At 40.1% G+C, this 27780-nt stretch overlaps 1 protein-coding gene across 1 annotated transcript in view; it reads right to left on the minus strand.

Moving 5' to 3' along the window:
• Window positions 1-2908: 2908 nt before the first annotated feature.
• Window positions 2909-27780, minus strand: part of KL (klotho) — a 51034-nt gene continuing 26162 nt past the window's right edge. Inside the window, exons 2-5 of the mRNA XM_074859847.1 lie at window positions 19163-19673; window positions 14229-14497; window positions 10522-11638; window positions 2909-6687 (exon numbers count right to left, since the gene is read on the minus strand). Coding sequence (XP_074715948.1) covers window positions 6350-6687; window positions 10522-11638; window positions 14229-14497; window positions 19163-19673 — 2235 coding nt within the window. The 3' untranslated portion in view covers window positions 2909-6349. The remainder of the gene's footprint in view (window positions 6688-10521; window positions 11639-14228; window positions 14498-19162; window positions 19674-27780) is intronic.

Consider the following 27780-nt stretch of genomic DNA (forward strand, 5'->3'; position numbering starts at 1 on the left):
GGAGCAACCATGTGCTGCCGAGTGCAGGACCCCGCCACCTCCCGCTGCGAGGTGCAAGGAAAGGCAATATCTGCTCACGAATCCCGCAGCAATGTGGCAGATAAATGAGTTACAAATGTGTATAAAATTCACAGACTTCTATCAGAAGTGGACTTAAAGGCTCGTTCTGGGAGACATGACTGCAATACTAGCAGCTTACTTTAGGAGCACTTACTGTCTCAGCTTTTGGAAATAAAACCCATTTGATCCTAGTGGCGAAAGAGAGGCAGAAGGGTTGCTGCAAAGTAATAACTATCAACAAAAAACCTGTAAGGCCTGTAAACAGTATTTTGTCTTCTAAATAAACCATATGCCCTGGCATACCTATGTTCATATCTTGGTATTTAGCTCCCCATTTCATAGCCCAAATGTAAATAAATACATGCCCAAAGAGGGTGGTGAGAGAGCTGGAGCTGGCCCTGTTCCATTCTCCCCACAGAACTAAGCCCCTGGATCATGCCTGTCCCAGGCTGAAGGAGCGGCTGCCTCGTACCCCTCAGGGCACCCTCTGGGCTGCCTGAAGAGTCTACAGCCTGCCGGGAAGCCCTCCTCGCTGGCTTATTCCCCTCCCTTTCCTGGCAGGGCATCTGATGGCCTCCAGCTCTACTGCACTATTGCCAGACTACAAAACTTTGTCACCTCGTAAAACTTTACAGCGCAGGTAGTTTATACCGTTACACCTCTTGAACTAAACACTCGGCCAATTCGCAGTTCCCTCCAGCAGGAGTAAAACCAGATTTTTTTGGGTCAGGTGTTGTGTTTGTGCAGCCCTGCTGGTTTACAGCGCTGCCGAAAGCCTGTTACAGAGCCCTGAGCGCAGAAGGCGGCAACACAACAGCCAGCTCGCTGCTGAGAGCCAAGACGCCGTTTCAGCCAGCATCTCGCCAGGACACGGCATCAGCTCTGCTTTTCCTCCGGGCCCTGCCACGTGTCCTGCTCAGGAGGCACCTGGGGCTCGGCACCACTCCAGCCTGGACATGCACCCCAAGCACAGCCCCAAGGGGAAGCTCCAGCTTGGAGCTCCTAAAAGCCAAACAGGTGGGACTGAGAAGGCTCTGCCCAGGTTCTCTCCTTCCCTGCAAGGACTGATGCCATAAAAATCAGTGAGAAGTACATTATACATCCCAGGTTAGGGGGGAAGAGTTAAAACTCATCCTTCCCCGCCAAAAAAAAATCAAAAGTCTTCTATGTTACTCTCCTAGTAAGGAAGAAACTCTTTCCACTAATAGAAAAGACATGAAGCAGAAACTAATCCAACTTGATGTGAATTTGCAGTATTTAAGAAACATCATCATTGCCATTCCCACTGCTTTGCTCCATTCCATTGACAACAACTGGCCTCCCTCTCCCACCCGCCAGTGTCTGGTTTCCCTCTGCACCTCAGACCCCCATGGACCTCCTGGGACTTGGGCCAGAAACACAATTGGATGTGCTCAGGAGATCTGGGACCAGATAACGATGCTTTGCCGTGTTTTGTTGTAACTCTTGCGATGAGGAAAAGGCTTTTGACAGTAAAATTCATCATGTAGGAGGTATATCGTTAAGGGATAAACATCGGAGGCAGAGAGTTTTTAGAGTAGATTTTTAAAAATTTTTTTAACAAAGAATATTCAAAGTCCCATGGCCCATCCCCACACGAGGGGAGTGTTCCCTCGGCTCCCAGAGTGAGGAACTCACGCATCCATTTGTGCCTGTGGCTTTTCTGCCCTGTCTCATTAGTATTTTCCCTGGCTTCTCTCTGCCTCGCTGGCCCTTTTGCCACTCCTTCACAAACACACAAAGCATCACAAAATTACAGCCAGCAAAATGTCAGCACCCACAAGTGTCTTGGCTGTAGGCTGCTGTTATTTCAACTTTCTGGTTTCTTAACGATCTTAATTTTCTCAGAACAGTTTGACAGAGAGTGGTGTTTCTGTTCAACTCATGAAACAAAATAAGTCTCTGATATATTGGACCCTGCCACTTTCATCTCACCTCATTATTCCTTCTTTTTCCAATCTCTTAAAAAGGGTGGGCTTAACCGGCCAGCACCAGCCACTGCTGGCGAAGAGTGGTTTGGCAATCCATGAGTGGCACATCAAAGACAGGAAGAGCTTTCCCCTTTCCTTTTTTCGCCTCTTCTTCTCGGCTTTGCATGAGTGAAGAAGGAACAAGACTGAACTTTCTCAGCTGAAGCTGAAATCTAGCACCTAAAACTGATTTCTTGGCCCTGAGTAAGGGCATTTTCACCTAAGGGGTTTTTGCAAGCAGACTGAACATAGTGAGTTTTTTAAGAAGTTACTCAAAAGCAAATGAATGCAATGCAAAGAGAAAACTGAAGGGCAAGTTGTATGTTTAAACATGCTGACACTTGTATGGCCACTGTACCATTAATTAATCTTGTTCCTTACTCCCACTTCCTTTAACCTACCATTTACTTTCCTTAGGATGTTTAACAAGGATGTGACAAACTGACTCCTTAGTGCCCCAGCTATGCTCACAAAATCCCTCAAGCCAGTGAGAAACTCTACTGGAATAGGAGAGCTGTCTAATTTACTGCAGTGTTACTATGGAATAAGATACTGCAACAAAAGACTCTTATATTGGTATGGTTACTTTCATAGGCCTTTTAAATAGCAAGTCACTCTGAAAAAAAAAAAAAAACAACAAAAAATCAAAGAACAAAAACCCCTCCAAAGCTCTAGGTCTGTTGAAAAAACCTGTTTCAACACAGGCCCCAGCAATCTCCAACAAAAGTTATTTATGTGGCACTGGAAAAACAAACAGCAGCACATACTCCTTGCAGAGTTATCATGACAGCCTCTTCTAAAGTACTCTGTACTTCTTGTGGCAGACAGAGAAATTGAAGAAATTAAACAGTAAGATCATGTCACAATTTGTTATGTACAGTATCTTTATTTCATTTCTGAGATTGTTATAAAAACAATATAACATTCATTCTTTCATTTAGCAAAGACATCCTTTCCACAGTCACTCTGTACAATCTTTTTCAAGAAATAAAACAGAAGCTTTGCACTCATGTCACAAAAATATTTTGAATAAAAATATAATTTTGTATTTTACAACATGTTTGATCTTGAGCATTGAGCAAACTGGCAACAACATTTCATTCTAAAAACAAGGTTAAAATCAAGAAACTAGTCTAGATAAGATACTGCATGTTAACATTCATCACATGCAGACTCTAGTCGCTCTTCAGAAAATAAAATACCATCCTCCCATGAACTGTCTTTGCAGCCTGACTACGGAGTCCCCTCTGCTCCAATTCCTTGCTACTGTCGGCATTTCTGCTCTAGATGCACAGATGGTGATGGGGAAGTGCCAGATCATCGCTCACACGTGGGTATTGAACGGAAGTGCCCCACAGCCCACAGTCTGATCACAGGAGGTGATTACTGCATCAGTTTGCATGAGCACACTGCAATTCTTCTTGGACAGGTACCTAATCTTTGCCTACTCAAGGGCTTTTTTGTTGTTAGTGGAGAGTGATTCTTTTCAAGAAGATTGACAATAAACTTGCACTGGCCCCTGATTACATAAAATGAAGCAGATTCCCGAGGCAAAACCATACCATTATCTCCATCAGACCAGCCTGTATTTTCCCTGGCCCATCATTGTGCAATTCATTCCCCAAGAGCTATGCACTGCTGTGCACAGGCAGCACCACAGGCAGACAGCTTAGGAGAAGACTTCGGCAACTGCTGCGCCCAGCTCGAGCCGGTCGCTGCCCTGCAGAGATATTTAAAAACTCTTCTGAAGGGAATTGCGCCAAAGGCTGCGTTATTTCTATGGGCCACGGCACCATGAGTGGATGCGATCATACAGCTTCATAGCAACAAACCCCAATTTACCTACAAATTAGATATCCAGCTGGTGCCATCTGCCTGTCGGTGGTTACATATCACCCAGACTCTACGGGAAGAGCCTGCAGTGTCTCCTCCATGCTCGGACTGCTGTTTCACACACTGTGCTGTGGCTGAGCTGTTAAATAGCACAGTGCAGCAACTTGCTGGATGGTTAATGGTTAGTGACGTGTCAGGACAGGCTGGTGCCCACCAGCACAGCACTGGTGCTCTTCTGGACTTGCCCTGTCCCCTGAGCCCTCTCAAACCTAGGGGAGGCACGTATGCTGGGCTTCTCAGAGAGATCAGCTCCAGACTCTTTGTTTTACCAATAGCAAAATAATGATACATACACGCACACACATAACACACAAGTTAGGCATGACCTGGCTACAGTTTGTATTAAATGAATGTCACTTTTTGTTACATACTGTGAAGGCATCTGACTACTGGAGTGATTCATTGCCACGCCATGGAGAGAGCCATTTGGCATTTCAGGCATTTAGGGAGAGCTATTTCTTTGTAATCCACACTGTGCCAGGCACCAATGCATAAATATACAGCAGTTTAAAATTTGCTCTTCTTCAGCAATTCCTATCAGGCTATAAATAATTTTTATATATATTTTTAATACTTCATCACTTATCCTGAATTTTTCACCTTAATCTTGACACCAAAATACACATTAGTGCAAAGAAAGACCATTTCAAGACTGGAACTAGAGGACAAATATATTAATCATTATTATAAGATAGCAATTCTTTTCTATTTCCATAGATTATTTAAGAAAAAATATAATCTTAAATTACAAATGAAAATCATATTTCATATGTGAGTTTTAATTTACAGTATAGAATCACAGAATCACAGAGTGTTCAGGTTGAAAGGAACCCTGGGAGGTCATTTAGTCATCTACTAGTAATCTAGTAGATAAACATCACATTTAATACAGCATAATCAGCTTTAGTAGATAAATAATTCTTAATTAACACAGAGCACTTTTCCTTTAAAATATTCTTTCCAGTGAGTGACATTATTCACATAGCAATAAAAATACAATTACAGCTGAAGGCGATGCAGGCCTAGAGTTAGAGAGTGGAGAAAAATTACCTCACTGCTTTATACCGAGGACACTCCTAATGCAGTGATTCACAAGGCAGGCAAAATAATGTAGGGGTTTTTTCCATTCTCTATTTCTACTAATAAACAATGTTGCTAGTATCTTGAGAATTTATCTTGCTGAGAGAAAAATGAGATGTCCTCAGATATTCAGTAATAGTTTGGGATGAAATGCTGCCAGGGCCAGATCCAGTTGCTCAAAGGAGACCCCCCCCCCACCAACCTGGAAGAGGCTAGGAGCAACAGCTCCAAGATCTCAGACCCTGGCAAAAGCAGCAAAAGCAACAATAAAGTGCTGGATTATTACACCAAAATGCTGGCATTCAAAGTTTCCACACTCAACATAAATGGCATGCAGAGACCATCTTATCAAATTACGCACCAGTTTCCAGCAGGTAAGCAGTTGGGCAGCAGTGGAGTGGCAGCTGTGTGCAACTCGCAGTGAGAAGTGCAGAAATGGGGTGCCCCAGGCCTGCCCTGTCCGTGGGTACAGGGCCCAGGGTCAGGCACACAGCTTTCTGACAACTGAGACAGCAAAGACATCCCAGTTCCTGCTCTCTGCCTTTTACTGACCAAATCAAAGAGAAGCCCTTTCACCCTTCTCATCTCTTCCCATCAGATGGCCTGACCCCTGCCATCCCTGGACATACCCCTGCTGCCCTCCCCACTGAGAAAGACATAGTTTCTTTAGCTGAAGTTCCCCCATGACATCCTGAAGTCAGACGCAGCTGTCAGCAACCTGAATAGTAGTTAACTGATTTACCGAGAGCTCCCAGCACCACAGACTCGTGTCCCCCTGTTCTTCCCCCTGCATCTGTCTTAGGAAAGGGGGTGTCCTTTCCCCTAGCACTGCTTTGTGCAATTCTCCTCTGTCTCTTCTCAGTTACGTTCCCTGCTCCAGTCATGTGCTGGCTCCAATCAAGCAACATTAAACCCTAATTTGGAAAAGTAAACCATTTTGTTTCTCCCCCGTCTTCTCTTGGAGAATGTGACATTCAGACTCTTTCATCACTCCATGTCTTCAAAACATACTTTCACCTGTCCAACTCAGCGAGGCAAAACCAAAGAGGGGAAAACATCTGCTCAACAAAGGTCCCAGTGAAAGTTGTGAGATAACTCCAACCACAGGAATTAAGTATTGGTCATAAACCAAATGTACTAAACGAGAGAAAACGATTTCTGGAAGCCATATGCTAGCAATCTCTTCTCAGTGTCAATGTCCTGCAGTATCAGGCAATGTAAATGCCTTCCTAGTGCTGAAGCAATCACAACATTGTGCGCTCTTATTTCAGAGTTCCCAAAGGGATGCAACAGAAAGGGCAGCGAGTGACATATTCAAAGGGACAGATCTATTTATACCTTCTTTCTACCCTCCTGGAATAGTAAGTAATGAAGAATATAGTAACAATAAAAGCAACAAATATGAAAGAGATAAAGGCTAATAATGATTTTCTTGTTCGGAAGAAGTGGCATTCAGGACACGAGGCAATCTCTTCCGGGCACACCAACTCAGGAGTTTCAGGACCAGGAAAACCATTATTGTCAATTATTTCTCTGTAATGTTTCATAGAAGGCTTTGGTTCATATTGATTTGCAACATAACTGTAGAGACCATATTTAGGAGCAGTCTTGTCATTAAAAGAATAGACAAAATATCCTTGCAGGTTAACATTATCCAAGGTGTAAGCTGCAAAAGAAAAGAAAGGGTTGAAGAAATGAATAAATGTCACCTTGGCATTCAAGAGAAGTACCATATGTCAGCATATAAAGCAGGAGCAGAGGGATGTTAAAACCCACATCTACACTTCTCCAAAATAAGGTAAGGTACACATACATCTATGAATTGTTTCTCATAAAAAGTAAGAATCTGTCAGCCACTGTCAGACAGTGTGATCTGCAAGTATCCTGAAATTTATTTCCTTGTGCTTGGTAAACACAGCTGACTGTGTTTAATGATCAGCATGGAGCCTATCATGAAAAGATGGCTCTCTTTTTCATGTATGAAAGAATACAGGTTTTGGTTTTCCCGCACCTGGATTTCTGCAACCTATTTCTTTGATTGCTCCTTCTCCCTTGCAGAGCACCTCCTGATGGGCACAGCCAAGGAACAAAGGAACAGAGGACATCAGGCTGCACTTCTCACTAGCAAAGGCATAGTAACACTAGGAAAGGATGCGCCCATGCTAAGGTCATGTACTGGAATATCACCAGTGCAAGTGGAAGTTATGCAAATCATAGACCTCTCTTGTTATTGACCCAAGTTTCTGATCCAAGATGATCTTTATTAGTCTTTATTCAGAACACATCTACAATCCATACTGCTAACTTGGCTACTGGAAGAGGTCCAGTAGCTGGAGCATTAACCTTCAGTCATCAGTCCTGCTTGGCAAAACCAATCAATCCACAGTAGTAAATGCAAATTGTAATGCTTAATCTCTCAAAATCACTATTTGTAACAAATTAAAGCAACACCTTCTAGCAGATGAACACAGGACTGAAAGCTAATAATTGCGCTATTTTCATACGCCTCTGGAAATAATTCTTTCTGCAGCCACATGCAAGACATTTAGCACCTCTAACCTACTTTTCATGTGTAAAATTAAATAATATTTACCTGCCCTTTTACTGAGCTGCTACCCAGGACAATTAGTTCGTGTTTGTAAAACTGCATGTGGATTTAATCGTGTTACATAAATGGTTACTGCTGTTATTTGTTTTCAATTGACAAAGATGTATTTAAACAGTGTACAAAGCACTTAAAAATATAGCCTCGGTCCAAAGGGTCCCGTACTGTATTCTGGAATCATTTATCTGCACAAACCTGTTGGCTCCCTGGAACAATGCAGGTGAGCAACATTACATGCACAAATGCTGCCACATGCAGTCCCTGAAATCAGCTGAAGAAGGCAGAATAGGAACTTTAAGGTGAAAGCACACATGTACCAAATCCCCTCTCATTCCCCTCCAGCATGACATGAATTAAGGACACAAGATTTGTAATTCATCTGTTATCGCACTGGATCTTGCAGAAAAAATGCAAGTTCTGGAGAAACCTGAATCAGTCATGATGCCAAGGTTAAGAGCTTGCTCCCTCTGTAAGGGCAAGGTGGACAAAAGCACAATACCAGAGTGGGAGAAAAAAGAAGAATGAAAAAGCTGGTATTACTGACAGACAAACATTATGGAGCAGCGTATGAAGTGTCAGAAGTGGGAGAGTGAACTTCAGGGCAAGCGTTATGGCTAGTTAGCGGGGACATATTCATCCATGACAAAGAAGGTGGAAAGACAGGAAAGTATGGCTTACATGTGATGGTTAAGTTGAAAAACATAGAAGCCATTTCCAGGCTTGACAGCAAAAGGGAGAAGGAAGTGACGGGGGGATACTGGTACGAGATCAATACGAACGACAAAGTTTTGTAAAAAACAGAGGGATGTGCAGGTGTGCTGGCTAACAGGAACTAGGACAAAAGTCTATATCCATACACGCTTTGAAAAGAGAAGTGCCAAGAACTGGTATGGTCTAAAGTGGTAGGAAGGAGGGAAGCAATACAGAATAAACAGATTGAAACCATGAGCCCAAATATAGCCAAGATACATTTTTTAGCCACAGATTCAGAAGACGTGCAGCCAGTGCTTCAAAATGCTGGAGAAGGAACACTTGGGTACTTAATATTGATGTTCAGTAATTTGTGAAAGAGGTGGAAATTACACAGGAGGAAGTTAAAGTCAATATTTAACAGAGTGGACAGGATGACCTAGCAAATTATGGAACTGCCAGCTATCCTTCACTACCTAGAAAAAGAATGGAATAGACTATATAAGGCTTTATAAATAAGAATTACGGGAGATATATATGATTAATGTCAATCAGCTTAGTTTTATGAAAAATAAATCTTGTCAAAATAACATGACATCTTTTTTTCTGAGATCAGCAGATCAATAAAAGTAATAATGTTTGATGTAATATACTTAGAACTTCACAAGGCAACTGACTTGGTATTATATGGCATTTGGATCAAGAAAATAGAATGTTACGAGTTCAAGGGGAGCCCACAACAAACAGATTTCACCTGGTCTCAAATAGAACTAGTAAGTCGAGAAATGTAATTTGCAGGGAAGTAAGTGTCACAGTAGGTGTATTTCTACTGTGGTCGTGGAGATTGGCTTTTAGCACTAAGGTATTTATTTAATGATCTTAAATATATCAGCAACCTGAAAGAAAACTAAAACTATTTCTCACAAAGTTTGCAAATAACACAAAGATTAGGGACATAATTTAGCTAATGTAGCAAGCGTTGCACAAGTAAGCAACTGGCATTTGAACATGACCAAATGCAAGGATGTGGAAGAACAAGCAGACCATACTTTGCCAGAGGGACTTCTGCCTGGGGGCAGGAATCTGTAACCGAGATTATCTACTGTAATCTCAGTAGATTACCACAGAGTGTAACTAACCTGCTGCCATGGCCAAAAGGGCTAATGGGCTGCTTAGATGTATGAAAGAGGCGTAAAAGTGTAAGAGGTTACATTATAGCTGCCTGAGATATAGGTGTGGCTGTGGTAGGAACAGTGTGTCCAGGTCTGGGTTTACCCCTTTCAAGAAGAATGCTGGCAAATAGGAAAACTTTTAATAATTTAAAGGTTCTAAATGATGTTTTATAGTAAGGGACATAAAGAGTTTTGTCTGTGCTATTGATCAGAGATAAATGAGCGAGGAATCGTTTTCTGTCTGTAATACCTACACAGGTAAAATACATGGAAATGCACAACAAAATGGCTTAAAGCTGAAGCTAACGCAATTAATACTAGAAGATTTTTATATATCTATACACACATATATAAAAACAGTAAATAATTACCCACTGCAACAGCTTACAGTGAGATGTAGAAGATTCTTCATCAGTAAAAATTATCTCATTTGGGTCTTGTGCTTTTCTTAAAAAAAAGTGTGTGTTGTATGACAGGATGACTCAAAATGCCTCCTTTTTGCCTTATAATTTATGAATCTTTCAAACAGAGAAAAGGACTGGTTTGGGTTCTGAATAGCAGGAAAGAGTCCAGGAAACGGCATAATGAGGTAGATAGCTGAATTATTATGAAGATCGCTGTTGGATAAGATCACTGTTGGATAAGATACAGAGACAGCTGAGGAACAGAACTCATACCCAGCCCTGAGGCACATCAGTGGAGAGAAGCAACAAAGCAAAACAACAGAAGTGCTATAAGAAGAAAATCTGACTGAATACATGTGGAGCTACTCACATAACATCTACTTAAATTTCTTGAATCCACAAAAAAGTTCTGCTCTCTTATGCAGAATATGTGCAAGGTCAGTCTTCCTGATGTTTAGTAATGCAAATCAATCGTAAATCAAAGGAAAAACTAACTGTTATGCTGTAATAACATCTCATTTATGGAGTATTCTACACAGGATTTCTTTTTTTAAAGTTAAACATACTCTATCACACAGTGTATACTAATACTGGGATTTGTGACATATAAACCATCTATGGTTCCTTACCTTTTAAAGCTTCATTGATGTAATTCTGTATGTAATATACTCTGAGCTTATCATGCATCATATTCTGGTCATCGTCAATTCCATTAGCCATAACATAAATTGGGACATTGCCATACTTTGATTTAACCCACTTGAGCAATTTACGCAGTCCCCAGGGCACTACCGCAGCTCTGCTGGGGGAATGCAGCCATGTGATGTCATTGATCATTTGAACTTCAAGGTAGTGGTCATATTTTAGTGCATCCTCTTTCTCCCAGCCCACGAGGGTAGTAGTGTAGTGACTCAAGGCAAAAAAATCAAATGAGCCCTGGATTAACTTTTTTTCGTCTTGTGAGAAATAAGGCAAGTGGAAATTATACAGGTCAATACTGTTTCTTCGGTGAAGCCATGCTCTCATCACCTGTGGGTAGTCACCATTCCCAAAGATGGGCTCTGCAAGCCAGCCAATGTCAAACTCTAAAATTCTGTCAGCAACATCTTGGTCATTCCTGGAAAAGGGACAAGCTGGTTCTACCCAGTCGGCTTGCAGGGCTATAGATATTTTACCCTTCTGAGATCTCCTGAATTCCTTGTCATAAAGATGCCATGCTTTTGCATGGGCTTTCAACAGGTTGTGCCCTGCGGTGTATGTCAAGTTTTTCACAGACGGTTCATTCATTGTGATCCAAAATTTTACATGGTCCCCAAGACTTTTAAAGCAAAATCTGGCATACTCAACAAAAGCCTGAATGGTTTCTGGGTTTTCCCAAGCTCCATATTTGGCAAGGGAAACTGGAAGCTCTTGATTCTCAGCCATAGGTTGCCATAAAGCAACAACGGGAGTTATGTTAACTCTGAGAAGTTCACTAGCAAAACACTGATAATAATGTACAAGTGTGTGGTTGATTAGGGAAAGATTACCTAAAGGAAGGATTAAAGACCATTTAAGTGAAAAATGGAAATGTGTGACATGCATTTCTTGCAGAAGAGAGACCTGAAGCCTGATAGCAGCAAAGTCAACACAGTGACGCTTGCGTTTTGAGGTGAAAACTCCATCCACTTTAATAAGCTTCTTCGTCTGGTGAACGTCCCACACATAAACATTAGAGTCAAGAAACTGGGCGGGTGTCGTGTCTACCTAGGTGGAATAAGAAACATACCAGATTCAAGCTGTTTGGTTTTGGTAGGTGGGAACATCATAACCATCAGGCACAATGTAGTGAAAGAATATCCTAAATCAAAACATTGCATTTAGCACCTCTCTCGCATCTCTGATACGACAACATCTCTGTCTCATATAAATGAGTTAATTTTACTGTTGATATGTGATGTCAGAAAAGTACCAAATCTATATACCATTTTCACTCTACTTTCCAAACAAGCTTATGCTAATGGTCACCATGTTTATCTCTTCTCCAGATTGCTCCAGTCTGTATGGGAAACCAGGGATTCCTCAGGGATAAGGCCCTAAGTCTGCAACAGATCTCCAGAGAAGCAGATCTTCAGCAAAGACTACAGTAATTTTTAAAATGTTTTTTCTTTCAAGATTAAGAAGGGCCTACAGAGAGACTGTCTGTTGTAAATTACCCAGTAGATTCAGTTTCAAGACCACTCCCTGAATGCAGTAAAAGAAGTAATGAATGCAACATCATTTCTGCGTTCTTTTCCTGACTATGATGAAAGATGAGTAATGCTCTGCACTTGATTTTTAGCACGAATTCAGTTGACAAGCAAAATTTTTCCTTCCTGCTAAAGACGTCCTTTTTTATTTAACTCATACTGAACTCATTTCCAAGTTATTTCAGCAGGCTGTTGAAGTCTGAATCAATTTTTTTTCAGGCCTCCGAGTAAACCCACTATATGTCACTCCAACAATAAATGCATCTCACATAAGTCTTTAGGGCTTCAGATGTCAGAATTGCCTGTATGACATACTGACACAGTAGAAGATGAGCTTCTCAGGGTCCCACAGAATTATAGTTTCATTTTTTAATTAATATCACAAACACAATAAGGACTAGAAAATGGAAATGTAAATTGCTGAAAATACTGCACAGTGTAAAATCTCCTCATTCATATTCTAGCATATCTCTCACAAGAAAGATCCAAGCTACAATATACTGGTACGATGTGTGTTTATTTGTCCTTTTTTACTTTTTTTTTTTTTCTTCCCTTGGTGCGCAGTTTTCCCCTGAGTTCAGATTTCCTCGTCCTGACCTCTGTTTGAAAAGCAGGTGTCAGCCTACAACCAGTGTTCAACTTGTAGCTGAGGCTCTGCAGACTGTATAAAGAAGCTGCTGAAAATCAGTTGCTATTTTCTCCGGAGAGGTCAGTACTGTGCTTATAGAAGAAAGTAATAAAAAGCAGCATGTCTGAGGGAAATTGCTTTTCTGGAGAATTGTCCCTTGAAGATTACTAAAGCATGCATTGCCACTAATACTGTGGGAATGCTGTCAAAAGAGTTTTTCCACTGTGATGCATCTACAAATCACACTACCTAAGCCTTACAGCACAAAATGTTTGAATGGCCTTTTGAAATGAAAATATTCAGCTTTGAAGGTTTTGGGGATGGGAGGGATTTTTTAGCTGTCTTAGGCTGACTGACTCCACAACTTTATAGCTGTTATTGATCCCAAAGGCAGAAATTCCATTTCCAATCCCTAATCTATCTGGGAGCTAGGAGGATAATGACTGTTGAATTTTCTTGGAAATCAGTGTACCAGGTGAGGAGGCTGCAGTATTTTTCAAGAGAACAAAATCAGATCTTACTTTTGGAGTGAGAAAAAACAAACAAGCCCCCTATACTCTAGCCCTAAGAAAGATTCTGTCTTTGTGGAAAATCTAAATGAAAAATTCTGTTCTTGGATCAAGCCTCAGAGTTGAATTTAACTACACCTCTTTACTGTGGTTAAAGAAACCCTGCAAGCCAAAACAGCATCTGAGAATTACAGAGCCAAACTGTTAAAGAGATCGTAACTAAGCTACAATTTTCACTCATGCTATGAAGTCTTAAAATTTGAAAGATTCTCACAAAGTATCAGATTTAGTTGAAATACAGAGTGAGAGCAATGAACCGGATCCGTGATTTAGATAGGTGCTATCCAGGGGTACTGCAGGTGTCCATCAGACACAGTACTACATAAAATGACAAAGAAGGAATACAGAAATTTCATCTAAATCTAATACTATTTTTTTTTTTTACACAAAAGCCCTCTAGCAGCAGTACCAGGATATATATGCATAAGATGTAGAAACATGCCACCAGAGTTTTAAGAGCTTTCAGGAAGTTTTCTAAAACATATATTACAAACAGCAGACAAATATACTACCATTAAAATTATGGACATGAAAAAGCAGTAATATTTCCCATTTCATAGACTAGGTCATTTGGAAATACACTTTAGCAGCTCTAATCAACTTCCATTTGAAAAGGACTGATTTCCAGTAATTGATCACATAACATGTCCAGGGAAGATGAGCATCAGACCCCTCTCAATTTCTGTACGTTTTTCTAAAATGCTATTTATCATATCTCAATCTGACTGGATCTCCTTGGTCACATGCAGAAATCTAGTGAAGACTGAAAGACACAGTGTTGCCTTGTACCCATCTCCTTGCAGCACTGTGGTAATATATATAGGCAAAGACACTCTATCCAGCAAATTTATCAATATGAGCTTGTGCACTGATCTGGCTGGACAGCCTGTCGGCTTTATCATCAGACTCACCTGAATATAGTTGTCAACAATTCCCCAAGCAAAGCCACAGGGAAAAATACCTTCTATGGGCTGATTTTCAGGCAAAGGTGGGAAGCCATTTTTTTCTATCAGCTTTTGATAGAACAAGACAGAAGATTTTGGCATCAACTTCTTATCATGGCTTTGAAAATCAACATAAAACAATCCACGTCGAATGCTATATCCTCTGTGCCATTCAAAGCCATCCAGGAGCGACCAGACTGTGTAGCCAAACACATTAACGCCGTCGTACCGGATGGCTGAGGAAAGAACAAAACCAAACTTATCGCAGTGCTCATTTTATCTCTGTAGATTACACCATATCAGCAATGTTTGCAGTATTCATGTGTAAGAACAGTGCAAGAGGTCAAATAAATATCTCGGGGCCTGCCTCAAAGCCCATTCAGGGGATATATTTCAACTGCATTCAGGGAGCTGCAGGTCATGGGTGCACTGTGCAAGGCAGTAGAAGTACCTGGCTTGGCTTAGCCAGATTTAGAAAGAGAAGCAGTGCAGCCCTAGTTTGACCAGTGCTGCTCATTAGGCGTGCCAAACCTCAGCCTCGGAGCAGAGCACGCTACACTTGAACCATTTGCAGCAACTGGACCAGTAAATGCACTGCATTGCACTCTGCAGCTCACTCCAGGGTAGCTTAAGTGCCATTAATGCAGCACTACCCTGTATGCAAACAAAAGTTATACTTCTTTTTTCTCCTTCCCCTCCACTACAAATACATACTGAGAAAACCCTGACAACACTCCTGGTGTGCTGAAGAATTTTTATTACCACAGATTTTAAGTAGAATAGATAATGCAGGAAGACCCTCTTTATTTGATAATTCTGTCTCTTTGCACCTTTTACGGCATAGCATTTTCCAGTTTAAATATTTAAGGGTTTCTAAAAATATGTATATGTTCTAGATCAACTGTTTGACTTTTAAGAATCACTACATACTTTGAAGGTTAATATCAGAGTCTATTGGCATCTGTTAGAATTGCCAGCATTACAGTTTTATTTTAAGATTCCAAATGATACTCACTTTTAGTTGTATTAAACACTGAGATTCAGCAAAATGTTCCTGGGCAAGGCTCAGTTTCAGGAAAGCACAAATGAGTGTGCTTATTATAATTACATAATTAGACCCACCCTAATTCAGCAATGCATTTAAGCACATTCTTAAATGTTCTTTTGAACTCGAGTTTGGTTCTGTAGCCAGCAGAGTTTATCTTTATTACTCATCATCTTCTGTCAACCCAAACTGGGTACTGACTGAACATAATATTTTCCAGCCTAGTAACATTGAAAGCGTTATTTCAGGCAACCAGAATATCAAGATCCTAATTTCCTGGTTTTATTAATGTACCTCATTACAATCAGTTATGAAGGACCACATGGATTCTTGATTGTAACCCTGTTTGAATCAATTAAATGAACTGCGGTTAAATAAGCAATGAATTTGGCCCGGTCTGTATCAGAGGTCATGAGAAAACATCTAAGGAAATGGAATATTTCTCCTCCTAAAGGCATTAATTCTTTTGTGTTTGGCAAATGACAGTATTTTTCTAACCTCTTCATGCATCCAGGATGACATCTGCCGTACCAGCAGAGTAAAAGCCAATGCAGGTCCACTTTGTGAACGGGTCTCAGTGAGAATCTCTCTTTGAACAGCTTCTCACCCCTTCTGTAAGTCATCACAAAGCACTCCCACACTTCCTGAGCACCTCATAAAAATTCTCCTCAAATCCTTCTTTAAAAATGTATTAACTTTTAAGTATCACTTATGAAAGAAGCAACCTGAAAAATTTTTGGAAATTCCAAAAAGTTTGGAAGTCTCAAACACAGTATCCCACACGGACTGCATGTTACTGAAAAACCACAATGAAAATTATTGTCTTTTTTTTATTTTTTCTTTTTCCTTTATCTATCTCCCCTCTTTTTTATGTCTGTTGGTATGTAAGCCAGGCTGACTGAAACCTAAACTGTCCTTGCTTCTGAAACTGAGTGGCCTTGTCCATACTCCCTACTGGAAATAACTCCTGACCTGAGAAATGCCCCACAGCTTGCCTAGAAGTATGCTACTGTGCAGGCCAGAACTCTGCCAGAAATGGGTTAAAAATTAAACAGCAGTTCAGCTCATGCTCTGTTTAGCTCACTAGTATAGAAATAGTCCAAGGAAACATGGCAGACCCATAAGCATCAAATACAGATCCTTAAAACTCTCTGCTCAGATGCAGTTCAACCCCAGGGCACAAAGGAGAGGTGTGTGAAGCCTGCAGCCCCTGCTTCCATGTGGAAGGTGCCCAGGGATCTATGTTTTGCCTCTGGACATACCAGAGAATAGCTCAGTCCTGACCTGTCAAGGGCCTGGCTGTTCCCGTTCTCCTTAAGACATTTGAATTCAGACCTGTTAACTCCCCAGATAATGACCTAACCCCTCGGCTAGTCAACATGGCACAGAAGAGTTTGCATGCCCTTCTGGTCAACATGCTCCACCGCACAAGGAACAATCAATTTATCTGTTGCACCAGAGACAGAGCAGGGAAGTGAATATGACCCTAGAGTAAGTGGTTAGATACCCACCCATGTGAGAAGACATCTCCAACCAATTAGCAGCTCTAATTAATATGTAACTACTTTATATTACAGCTCTATTTACTCTATTCAACCCTAAGTGGTATTTGGAAAAAAAAAAGAAAGATCAAAAATAGTGAACAGTAAAAGGATTTAGGGCTGTGAATCCCAATTAAAGAGACCCTTTCCCAGAGCCAAAAACAAAGAAAAAAAAATGTATGGAGCTTGTCTGCAGCATGCAGTGTTAGAATGGACATCTACATCAGCACTTCAACTGAAATCAGGAGCGCACTTTTGAACAAATCTCCCTCATCTCACTTTGGTTCACATCACAGAGTGGTCTCAGGATGCATGACCTGGGTTCCCCTGGGGTGAAATTAATCCAGAAATGGACTTCAGGAATGCACACAGTGTGGACACCAAGCCCTTAACACCAACTCTTTTTACTCTACAGGCTTGCACTTACTTGTATAGGGCTGCACTTACTTGTTAATGTAGATATAGAAATAAGCAGTTTTGTCTGAACCAGTGCATATACACAATTAGGCAAAGATACTGGCCTTATCTAGGAAGCAGCAAAACCACATTTATGCGGCCCTTGGTCTAAATTAATTATCCTTGCTATCCTTCAGTGCTATAGTTCCAATGCCCTTTTACTGCCCTGTGACTGCTGGAGTGAATTTCATGTTAAATAGCTCACGAGTCTCTACATTACCAGTGCCTTATTGCACTGGATAGCCACATCCTAAGTCTCTGAGAGAGACAATATCTGCCTTTGTCTTTGGTCTTTAGTGTTGTCCAACAAGACTGCTCACAGCCAACATGATGTCTTTCATGAATCTTTCTCAACCAAATTCTCATTCCAAATGCATAGAGAACTTTGGTATTTACAATGGATTTTGCAGATTCTAATGGCGGAATAGTTGGGCGCAGTAATTTTCATCATAATGATGCAAAAGTCCCTTCTGCAGATCCAGTCTGTCTCTGCCTTTTTCTTCTGCAAAAAGTTTAGCCAAGTGCTAGTATTCTTAAGGTAGCATGGCAAGACTGTCATATTATTGTTGTTGTTATTATTATTTACTGAGTAGCACATTAAAAGGAAAGAAACTCTGTAAATTGAGATTGTTTCCAGCCAGCTGTGATTAAAAGGCAGATCCATGTATGTATGTCCAGCAATTTGCAAACTAAGCAGAAATGCAGGTAATAGGAATATGGCCCCTTCACGAAGATGTGCTCTTCATCATGCAAGCTAGTAATATTGTACTTGCAACAGTAACTGTTTTTCATTCCACTTTTCCCATTTTGGATGCACTGGCTCATGTATTTATTCACCTTTTTATTTATTTGAAATAATTAGGCTTCTGGAATAGCAGATGAAAGAAATGTGGGAATCCTCTGCATCTTCATGAGAGCTGAGATTAAAATGAAAGCCATTTTTGCTCATGCGTTGTATGAAAACAGCAACGTAACACAATGGCTATCTCATCTGAACTAATAGCTACAATAATACCATTTTTAAAACCAGAACAGTAAACTGTGGACAAGTAAATCTATTATTAAATTGTAAATTAAGAAATTAAAAGACAATGAAAGCGGAAATGGGAACCCCAACAATTTATTGGTGACTACTAGGATTGAAAAAATCTGTTTTGCCACAAGGAAATGAGAAAACAGAAAATAAGCCTCATACATGGTAGTGTATTTCTCTTACTGTTTGAAAAAAAATAATAGGTTAACAATTTAAATAATTTAGATTATACAACCTCAAACGTTCAGTTCTCCTTAAACTGATGTAAATTCAGATTATTGTGACTGATGTCCAGAGCTGTACCAATGTAAAATTTGTGCAAGGGCAACACTGAGATGCAGAATGAAAAGGTTCCAATTTTTCATTTAAAAATGTATTCTTTCAGCCTTATGTCTTCTTCAGAGGAACTCCTATTACATAGTGTTTACGTTCCCACATATATATTCTTATGTTTTGTACATATGCATTCAAACATCTAAAATATGGAAAACAACAATGAATAAATAATCCAGTAAACTTCTCTAAATCCATTGTGAATATAGTTCACAAATGTTTTGCACTTCCTCCCACCAAAGACAGTAGAAATTTTCCAACTGACTTCAAAGACAGCAGTATTAAGCTCACCAAATGCTATCTGCAGATATTAAGGGTCTTCAAGAGCCGAAAAGAACAAACCCAGGAAAGGGATTCAGAGTCTTGTTTCACAAGTGCCAAGATGAACGTTAAAGAGTAAAATTAGTTTTCAGCCTGGTTCTTTAACATGTCTCTGTAGGCTATTTTGCGTTATGATTTTGTCAAGCATATATTAATACAACCTCAGTCCTACCTTTTAAAGTTTCCATAATGAATTTTTTGAGATAGTAAATATATTTGGCATCATCTCTCTTGGTGCTACCAGAAACAAACCAGCTGTTCTCCACAATGAATATTTGGGGGTTGTTATATTCACTGCTTATCCAGTAAAGGAGCTGCCTCAGGCTTATTGATTCCAACTGCTGGAACTTCATGTGAGAGTCCAAGAGCTGGAAACTCAGGGTAGCTCCAAAAGAAAGAGCAAAAAAGTCTGCTGTTCCCTTGATATACTTCTTCTCAACTTCACTGAATTCGGGCAATAGAGATGAGAGGTTGCTCTTCATGCTCTCTGGATAGTCACCATCAATAAATATGGGCTTAGCAAACCAGCCAAGCACAAAATCAAGGGATTTTTGACATTCTTTTATGTTTTTTTCAGTCATATGTTGAGGTTTTATCCAGTGGGAGCTAAGGGCAATGGACACTTTTCCTCTTTGAGTTGGACGAAAACGGTCATTGTAGAGATGCCAGACTTTAGCATGGGCCTGTTGAAAAGAAAGACTGTAATTAATGCACCTGAAATTTCATTTTAAGTAACACAATTAGTCTCAAATACTGACATCCAGTCTCATGTAGTAACCACATAAACATGACATTTGAGGGCTCAGCCTTATTCATTCATCAGCAGTTTACTACTCCTAAATTAACTTTAATACCATATTAATACCATGCATCAACTAGAAATCGCTGACTGGTCGGGGAAAACAGCATCTCAGTTTTCCGTGAGATACTATTCCAGGCACTAAACACACCTTTAGCTAGACACCTTTATTAACTTTTATTATTGAGTTCAGACAAACTTCCAGTATTTACAAAAATGAAAATGCATTTAACTAAATATGTTTCAAAGTATGTTTTCATTACAGCAATATCACTTTATCTGTAGTTTCACAGATTATTAAAGAAGGAAGGTCTATTCTTAAGAACTGCCCAGATCTCTCAAATAATACAAGACAAAGAAACACCCTTGAACTTATTCCTCTTTCAACCAGAACACACAAACTACCAATCTGGATGTTAAAAAGTCGGGTGAAAAACAAGTTATCACAGCTCCTGAAAAACTATTGCAATAATTCAATTTAATTTGTTTTATTAAAATTTGCTATTTACCTCTAGAATCAGATCTCAACCACGTGTCTTGGTATAATTTTATCTGTAACTGTGAGGAGATCTTTTCTACCAAATTTCTTTCCTGTGATCTTACAGAGTCAGTTGAAACAGTCTCTTGATGTTCCCTTTGAAAGCTAAATAGATTAAGTTCCTGGAGACTTGCATTATCTTCAGGCATAGCTTCAAGCTCTCTAACGATTCTCACCGCTCTCCTCTGATTCTCTTCCAATTTGTCATCATCTGTCTTAAACTGCAGAAGCAGAATTGGATATAATATGCCAGTGGTAGTCTTGCCAGCAGTAAAACCAGAGACAATTTAATACACTATTTCTGCTTATGTGGCCATAGCATTCACTGTGAGCATATGCTCATCCAAACTATGATATCTCCAGAGCCCTTCACCATCTAAAACATATTTTCTCTTTGCACCTAGCGTATCAAGGAATTTTGACTGCTCTATGAATCAACATCCCATCTTTTTGTCATACATTAGTAGAAATTGTAATGCTTTCTTCTAGGTCATCGATTAAAAGGTAAAAAATATGAGATCTATTCATTAGAATAAAGACTGCTTAATAACTATTCCTAGTTTACATTTGCATTTGAGACTTAACAGTCAGTATTTGTTCATATGTGCTGTGATGACATGAGCCTCCATTCTTGCCATACAAAGTCACAGGTGTGATGAATATGACAGATTATTAATCAAAGTGTCACATGCATTTTTAGCTGTCCTTGGAATATAACCCATGTAGAGAGCCTTATAATTCTGCTCCATGCAGTTGGTATGTTGGCAAATTTTATCATTAATTTATTGATAGCTGCTGTTCACAGCTTCCTTTTCATACACTCTTAACCATTCAAGCTTTGAACCACAATGATTTCCAGTTGCCAGCATTACTAGGAACATTAAGCAATTAAGATTATTAATCATTTTAGACATACACTCTGTTAATTACCCAGGAAAAATAATGAATTCTATCATTCTACTGTTCTTGCAGAATTTTAATTCTCACTGCTGGGAGAAAAACAATTGGAAGTGAAGGACAGCTAAAGGTAAGATCAATAATCAAGGCTCAGTCCAGCTGCCCCCATACAGAAACCTGCTGCCTTTGAGTCATCATGGGGTATAATAAAACATCTGTGCAGATCTGACATCAGCTCTAGAGGAGACTAGACCCATGTCATTTTAGAGTGGTCACCAAAACCCAAAGAGAACAATCTTGGAAACTGTGAATCACAGTACACACCTATCTGCGTGAATCTGAATCAAGCTCTCAGCTGCAAACTTCAGTGTACATGCTCTCACTTATAATAATACATCAATAGCTCAAATAAATGTGATGCAGTCCTACCATCTGTCTATATTAATATAATGAATTTTGATGTTAGTGATAAACTAAATATAGTAACCACTTCAAAGTCTCATGTCAAAAATGAGAGCTGACCTAAGCACAGATTTAATTTTACTTCACACTGAAGCTCCATTATGCTGATGAAAGAATAAAAGACATTACATATCATGACCAAAATGCTACACACCCAACACTTTAAATATTATTTTTAAAATATCATTGGAAACAAATGTGCCACTGCTCGCAACTCAAATTTGCACACCCAAATTTTCCCTCAAAAAGGTGCCATATATTCTTCCTCTCCAGATTTCCTGTCTCAAATGGGAACACACAACTTCATCTCTGTCATCTGCACCTGCAAGTATGCTGTCCACCCACAGAACACCTCGAGGACTGTGGAGAACTTGCTCCATAACTCTTGTCCCTCTCTATTCCTATCAGTGGTGACAGATCTTCCACCATTTTAGTAGCTTTGATTCTACCACGAAGAAAGAAAGAAGGGAATCCCACAGGTTATCCCCTCTACACAGATAAGGAGGTGCTGCTTACTCCCTCGTTGCAATGAAAAAATGTGAAGTGTAGCAATGTGGGATTATGTCACGCAACTTTACTTTCTAAGCAAGTCATCCAGTCTGCCTCTATAGAAAACAAGACTGTTGTCTAAGATATGCAGGGTGAGTCATTCTTTGGGAGTCCATCTCTCTCCACTGATGACAGGCAAAACCTGTTATTCAGTTTAGCCAAGACATGTTCTACAGACAGATAAAAGCAGGCAACAAGAAGCCCACTTAAATGTCTGCCCTCTGGAGCATGCATGAAGTGGAATTATGTTATTTCCATAAAAAAAACAGCTAAACAGAAAATAGTTCATCAAAGTCCCCAGGCTCTGTGGGCATAGATTAATGAAGTAGTTCAAAAACTACATAGAAATTGAGCTGGAAGAAGCCAGTGACAGAGCAGAGTGTCTCTATGGAAATCTGGGACAGAATTAATTTGCCTAAAATTAGGCGTCTAATGCAGTTTTAGGGACTTTGGAGTACTCCAGCCTGAATTCCAGCCAGTTTCAGAAAGCTCCGAGTCTCCCATAAATCCCAAGTCACATCTCCCAGATCCACAGATACACCTGAGATACTACAGAGTGTGTCGAATGATACTTTGCACCTATACCTATCTTCAGACAAATGAATGCCAGTCCTACGGTGGGACTTATTTTGAGCTGAAGATACCTTATATTTTGTTGACCACATGGGAGCTAGATGCTGAAGCTCCCTCTATAGACAATGGAGACCTCAGGCTGCCTGAACAAAGGCATCTAGTTGCCACTCCAGAACGATACAGCCCTAGGTCACATTTGCCATTTCCATGCAGATGTCCTAAACAGCCTGGGAAATCTCATATGGCACTACTTATACTGAGCTAACGGGATCCCACTCCAAGTCAATCCACCCAACTGAGTCTAGCGAGTGATTCCCCAGTACAGTACAGCAGGCGGATCATACTCAGCACGACCACTACCTAGGTCCCAGCAACTGTATGGATTAGCAGTAGGATTTAATGTAGGTGCCTAGACCTTTTTGAGATGCCTTATCTGAATGAGGCTGGCAGACATGATTCAGGACCCAATGGGAGACCTTGTTCTTCTGGAGCAGCACCTGGAGGCCAGGCAAAATATCCTAGAGTAGCTCAAATGACACTATACCTCTGCTGAGACAACTGAAACCTTCTAGATGTCTGTTACCTATAACTGGAGTTTAACCTCCAGAGAAAACAAGTAGGAACCAAACTACCATCAGTTCCTTTATATTTATACGAAATCTTATTTCTTGATCTCAGTGACTTACCTATTAATACCTATTTTTAGTTCACAGCTGACTAGGATTAAGACCATGGCAATCCACACTTCAGTACTTTTACTGACACACAGCATGGTGACTTCACGTCCCTGGTTTTGCAAGATGCCGAGGGGTCTTACTTTGCTCCTTGTTAGCTCAGACAGGTGTGCCATGCTGACAGATCACTTGGCTTGACTGGAAAACCTTACTAAAAAAGCCTGCTTACAAACTGGCTCTAGGAAGGGTTGTGCAGACACCCATGTGTTATGAGCAGAGCTAACTGCTAAAATCTGTGTGCTGGTTTCCAGGCTGCTGAATTTGGGTGGTCTTGCCATTATTACTTGCATTCAGAGAGTAGCACATACTGTTAGATACCAAACACTTGACTGACACCTTTTTGGGGGATACTACCCTGTATTCTTGAACCTGCTGAGACTTCAGCTAAACTGGTATTGGGAAAGCTGCAGATTAGCATGGGTGCTCTCTGTGCTTGTGTATTCCTCAGGAACACTGTCAAGAAAGCTTTTAAACAGCATTTACCTTACCCTTAAAATGCTTTCATCACTAAGAAAATCACGAAGTTTTATATCACCATGAAAATGAAAAAAAGTCTCAAAATGTAGCTTGTCCTCTTAGCTAAGCCTGTTTGTATGTCTGTACTTCACTCATGTTTCAGACCCTGTCACAGTCCTGTTTTCAAGTTGATACATTCTTCTTCTCCTGAATTTCCCACTCAATATACCTATTTGGACTACACTCTACCTATAGTCAACTTGTGAAACTCTGATATTGGTCGTCTGTTCAGCCTTAAAGAGATCTCTGTGTGAGTCAAAGTCAGCAATGCCAAAATTGAGCCTTGATGAAGTGTCAAACACATTTCCAAAGCAGAAAAGCCTCCTGCAATGCTGCAGCATGGGCTAGTCCTACAAAGTTCAAATTCCTGCAGTGATAGCAGAAATAATTCAACATAGACAAACAGGCTTCACAATCTGACACAGTCATGTCCTACTCTATTGCAGGACAGATCTACATAGCTCAAGAATCATCAGGTGAAGTCAATTTAGTAATAGACATTTGTTTGCCTGACTACTCCCCTAAATTCCTGCCCAAGACCATTAAGACCTTCCTGAATCTGGCACTGATACGTATCATTCCGCAAATTCTTAGTACTTACACCTATTATGATGCATAACCTTCACAAGAGCAAATCAAGAATTATAATTAGGAACATCATGATTCCATAATTTGTGTTCATTCCTCTAGAACAAGTTGTCTCAATTTTAAGTTGTGTGTCTTCTGAACCAGTAATAATACCACTCATTTCACAAACTGCACAAATACCCTGCTCTCCACACTCAGATGAACCATCCTGTATTAACTCTCTATTTGCATGTTAATGAAACTGAATAGGAAAGTGTTACTGAAACTCATTTAGCAATACAAAGAGAAGAGTTAATTGGAAAACATGTGCAAAGGCTTTTTGATTACTAGAAACCAGGCTGATGTACCTCCAACAAAACCATCATTATTTCAGTCCTACATCAAAAGCCCTTCTGAAATGGATATAATTATTGGAATGACATAGGAAAGTCTAGTACATGATTAGTCAGAATATGCCTTATACCAAGAAGGGGAAAATATAATGGTTTTTATCCCCCTACCATCAAAAGCAAGTATTTTAATAAAAGCTACAACAAAGGATGTCACATTTCATGTAATGTTTCACCCTTAGATCCAAAGTCAAGTAGATTTCACCCACACAGTGTTTGGGCAAACCTTCTCTTTCACAAGCAAATACATTCTTAATACTGAGTAACAGATACAGTTATTTAGAAACTGCTTAAGGTTTTTCCCATATTTCAAAACTGGTAAGATAATATCTTCATGTATAAAGCACAGGACTTTGCTATAGATAGTATCTTAGTCATGTAGTAACTTCATTTTTCCTCTATAATTCCTTTCCAAATATGTATTTTTCTAGTTTTCCTTTTAGAGTCTGTTAGCCAATATTACCACAGATGATCAATTCAATTAATTTGGCATTTTTGACCAATCGCAACAACCTGGAACCAGAATTAGGCTTGTAAATGGTACACAGAACACCAAGTAAACATTTTTCAGTCTATAACCACTTAACGTAAAATTTGCTACAATTATAGCTTTAAGTATTGACCACACATCTGAACTACACTGTTTTGTTCCAGTTCCTTTCTCAGTGCAATTTAGCCACCGTTTTTCACACTGTGATGGTGATTGTAACAGGCTGATGCCTCATGAACATGACTGAATTTATGCCTGCCGTACATAAGGCAGGAAGCAATACCATTCCTATTTTAAGAATTGGGAACAGAGATATTACAACATGCATAGAAGAAGAAAAATTAAACCAGGTACCTTAACCTGTAGATCAGTGTATTAACTCCAGAACAATGCCTCTGTCTGGTATGATACTCACCTCTACAGAAAAAGCACCAAAGATGGCATTAAATACTTGTCTGAAGGCACAGTGGCTAGCAAAAACACCATTTTTCCCCCATCACAGGCAAAACAGGAGCTTTGCGAACACAAGAATAAAAAGGAGAAGGTAACCTGAAAGCATGAAGCTAAGCCACAGGCATCAAGATGCATTGCAGGTACCCCAAATACATTAGCAGAAGGAAAACAAAACAAAACAAAAACCCACAAAAGATAAGGAAGCAGATAAGAGTTATTTTTATACTTTGATTTTGAATTTTATAGCAGATGAAAGTCTGGGAAGGCTTGTACTTTCACATACCGTATGCATAAGCATAAGTGAACATTATCACAGATAGATATGCAGCAGAGACACACAAAGTGACCACAGTGTGACAGAAGGAATCCAAAACCCCCTTGATATCATTGTGTCAGGTGACTGCTGTAGGAAACCTCCTTTGAAGTACAGAAAGCCTAGATGTTATGGCACAAGCCCTGAGCTAAGCCTCTCGCAGACTCACCCTGCCTTGAAGGGCCACTCGCTCGGCAGGTACCCTGTGGCGTGGGCAGCCAGAGGGAAGGCAGCTGGACTGTGCAATGCACTCTGCAAATCCCACCGTCACCATCAGAGGCTGTGAAAGCACAGGCGTACACCTTTCGAGGGGGACTCATCTCACCGAATTTTTGTCATCATCTGCATCTGAGCAATTCACATGCAGAGCAGAAGGGAAAGTTTCTAGGCCTCAATTCACCCAAGCCATTTTTAATACCCAGATGAGAGCGAGATAAAAAGTGTCTGTTACCCTCCACTCACCACACAGGCAGGCTGGCACAGCCACTGGAGTCGACATCCTGTCCAAACAAACTAAAGCACCAAGAGATGAGTGAGTTGGGAAAGCAGTTTGAAGTCTTCTGAGACATAACAGTCTCTGAAAACATAAAGGTCATCTGGAAAAGAATAAAGCAGCATTTGACTTGGAGAAGCAATGGGAGATGAGACAAAAATAGCTTTATTTCTGACAACAAGTGCTTCTGAGACACTTGATGTGTTTAATCATTTTCCGTTACCTCTGACAGAAAAGATTAATTATGGAACTGCACAAAAATAGTTCAAGGAATGTTGTGACCCATGTGAATATTAAAGATATGAGAGATTTTTAAACAGAGTACAAAAAGAAGATAAAAGTACAGAGCAGTTTCAGTGATTTAAAGCTGAGAGACAATCTTCCAGTACTGAAGGGAGCTAAAATAGTCCCTGATAAAAGACTTGACTGATTGGAATCTGGGACACAATGCACAAGCAGTATTTAGGGGAAGACCAAGATATAATCATTGCTATCAAAATTGCTTTGGGTGTGCTGGAGCTACGTAAACATATCAAAACTCCAGAACTGAGACTGACCTGCAAAGCCCTTTATCAGAGCATGAACCTCTTGGAGGACGGGCCAAGGCTCCAATCATGCTGATGTATTCAAGTACACAAAATACCAACAAAAAAGATGCAAGGGAAAAAGACATGGAGAACTTAGTTGTAATCCGTAACAGCTAGCACACAGAACTGCACAAACTGTAGTAAACAGCACAAACCAAGACAGTAACACCACTTTGCAAGAGTTGATAATCATCAAACAAATGTGCTGAACCAGGAGGATGAAAAAAGCACCATGACTTTGGAGGAACCCTTAATGGGAACAATGGTAATGGCTGTGGCAACTGAATACACCGTTAGCCCAAAAAGCAAATGGAACATTAATGGATTTTAAGTCACATTCTGGTTGGAGAGAAAGTTACATGGTGCTAGAAGTAGTAGTGAGCAAAAAGGTTACGCATATAAAACTCTC

The sequence above is a fragment of the Strix uralensis genome, chromosome 2 (genome assembly GCF_047716275.1).
Source record: "Strix uralensis isolate ZFMK-TIS-50842 chromosome 2, bStrUra1, whole genome shotgun sequence".
Taxonomy (NCBI): Eukaryota; Metazoa; Chordata; class Aves; order Strigiformes; family Strigidae; genus Strix; species Strix uralensis.